This window comes from Perkinsus marinus (genome assembly GCF_000006405.1).
Source record: "Perkinsus marinus ATCC 50983 genomic scaffold scf_1104296969408, whole genome shotgun sequence".
Classification (NCBI taxonomy): domain Eukaryota; phylum Perkinsozoa; order Perkinsida; family Perkinsidae; genus Perkinsus; species Perkinsus marinus.
Window position 1 is genome coordinate 1,642 of NW_003202863.1, and position 2,735 is coordinate 4,376.

A 2,735-nucleotide genomic window follows, 5' to 3' on the forward strand; every position below is an offset into this window, starting at 1 on the left:
AAAAATTTCTTGAGAATAGAAAACTTTTTATGTCGTACAATTAACTCACCGAGAAAATTACCACCCAAAGACGCAAACTTCTCAGTCAATATCCCTTTAAATTTCCAAAATTTTCTCAAATTTTCCCAAAATTTCCCAAATTTTCCCAAATTTTCCGAAATTTTCCGACATTTCCGAATTTTTTCCAAAATTCCGGGAATTTTTTTCTTCTCACCAACTCTTTTCTCGAAAAAGTTCGTCTTTCCTTGTAACGAAATCATCGTCATCCAATCAAATGGATTAGCACTATTATATATCTTTGCATACCCAAGCGCCTGAAAAAAAATCTTCATAGTGCGGATCAAAGTTTTCAGCTAGGAAAAGTTGGCAACTGTATTGTTTCGCGTAGAACGTTTATGACTAACACGCTCTTCATGAGCACGAATGGTATAATCGTTCGTGAAGTTTTGTTTAAAACGTTTATATTGTTACGGATAGTTTATAAACACAATCGTTATAATCGTTCGTGAAGTTTTGTTTAAAACGTTTATATTGTTACGGATAGTTTATTAACACAATCGTTATAATCGTTCGTGAAGTTTTGTTTAAAACGTTTATATTAACACAGCTTCGAAAAATAACGTTTCCCATGGGCGATGTCGCAAACTCTCATAGGAAAGGAGTCAGGAGGAAATTACATTCCCCCCAGGGTTTAATAACAATGGGGAAAATGTTACTAATGTGATGACTTCATTTACTGATTGAAGAATGTGCTCCTAGCCGTACGTGGAAAATTCAAAATAGTTATAAAACATTATAGTTTCCCTGTTTCTTACCACTAGCAATCGATCCGCGACGAACTCTATATATCGTCCCATCAGCTCAGCGTTCATCCCGATAAGCCCAACAGGAAGGGCATCGGTGATGAACTCCCTTTCCACGTTTACCGCACTCTGAACAAAAAGAAAATTCACAACGAGAAAAGATTTTCCGACTCGCCGAATTTCACGAGGAGAAAAACCCAAAAAATTTACCAAAAAAATTCAAAAAAAAGAAAACCGAAAAAAGGGAAAAACTTGAAGCACCGAAACTCACGTAAAACTTCAAAAAAAGAATTTCCTGAAATTTTTCTTCAGAATTTTCATACCATCACCCACCCTGACAATGTCTTCAACTCTTTCCTCGGGAAGTCTCGTAAATTTCAACATGTTATATAACAGGCACCCAAAATCAGTGTGGAGACCTGAGGAAAAAAATGGGGAAAATTTTTTCCTGAAAATTTCGGAAAAAAATATTTCTCGTCAACTTCACGTGTTGCAGCTGAGACTTTGTGTTGAAATATATGTTACCTCTCCTCAGATGAGCTAATTATCAAAATTTGGGTAGAAGTGTACAAAAATTAACAAGAATTTCCTAAAAATTTCCTAAAAATTTCCAGATTGTCACCAACTATTTTCCCACACTGCCAAAAATCATTGATTTTCGGAAAAAAAATATTCCTTAACTTCACTACCTATATAGAAAAAGCCAAAAAAATAAGAAAAAAAAATAAATTCTTAGCTGAAATACAGAAATTCATGAAAAAATTTTCGTAAAAAACTATAAAAAAATTTCCCCTCGTTTCTCACCTTCATCTCTTGAAATGAGCTCATTGGAAAATGTCAGACCCGGCATCAGCCCCCGTTTTTTCAACCAAAAAAGTGCGCAAAAAGATCCGGAAAATAATATACCCTCCACGCACGCGTATGCAACCTGAAAGGAAAAAAATAATTTCGCAAAAAAATGTGGAAAAATTTACACGTTCAACTACATATTTCGAAAATTCCTGGAAAATTTGAATTATTTTTGCACACTTTTACCCGAAAATTCGTGCGTAAATTTCCAAAAAATCAGTGTAAAAAATTATAAGTGTTTCCGAAAATTATAAAACTCGATTTGAAACTATATTGCCATAAACAGTGTGAAAAAAGTAATTTTCCGAAACTGTGATAGCGACAAGCCAATACGAAAATTCTGAAGAATTTTTTTCATTTTTTTCCTCAGCTGAGCTCGTAACTTTTCTCACTACCTAAACGAAAATTTCCCAAAATTTCCATATTTACTTGTCACTGTAAAATTTTCGTTTTTGATTTTTATTACATTCCTACCGAATTTCCATTAGCTTGTGAGAGAACTTACGACCTCAGCTGAGGAAAAAAATCGGAAAAAAATTGATTTTTCATACCAATCTTTCAGCAAAACAGTTATCATCGTTGATCCACGCCAAAGCCCATTCGGCTTTGTGCTGAACTGATGGTATTGTTTCGATGGCTTCGAAAATTCTCTCCTTCTCCTGAGCATCCTCGATGAACGTGTCTATTAACAACGAGTATCTGGCAAGATTCGGACCTACTTTGAATCTTTAGTTCAGCAACCCCCAAAAATATCTTTGCGGTGCAAAGTCAAGATTTTCATTTTCGCGAAAAATATTCATCAACATGATAACAATGTGAACCGATTGACACCAACGTTTTAGAAGCGTTCCCAAATCTATAATCGTTTTCTCAGATATCGGAAATATAAATATAAATAATTCTTTGGTTTGCATTGTAGATCATTCACATGAGTACTTGTGTATTTTTCACCCGTCTTAAAACGTTCGTGAACGATGGTGATACTACACAGTAGAACTTCACTCATTTAACCGTTTTCAGATACTGAAATTGGAGATATTGTAAATTTTCCTAAGAAAAAATACCTATTTTTAATAACGAAAA

General features: G+C 34.2%; 1 protein-coding gene across 1 annotated transcript in view; it reads right to left on the minus strand.

Annotated features, from left to right (window-relative positions):
- Pmar_PMAR009013 (ribonucleotide reductase R2 subunit, putative) overlaps positions 1–2,735 on the minus strand; it is a gene marked incomplete at both ends in the record, with an annotated part of 3,389 nt that overhangs the window by 289 nt on the left and 365 nt on the right. The window contains 5 exons of the mRNA XM_002767958.1: positions 219–314; positions 816–932; positions 1,137–1,222; positions 1,608–1,731; positions 2,204–2,334. Coding sequence (XP_002768004.1) covers positions 219–314; positions 816–932; positions 1,137–1,222; positions 1,608–1,731; positions 2,204–2,334 — 554 coding nt within the window. The remainder of the gene's footprint in view (positions 1–218; positions 315–815; positions 933–1,136; positions 1,223–1,607; positions 1,732–2,203; positions 2,335–2,735) is intronic.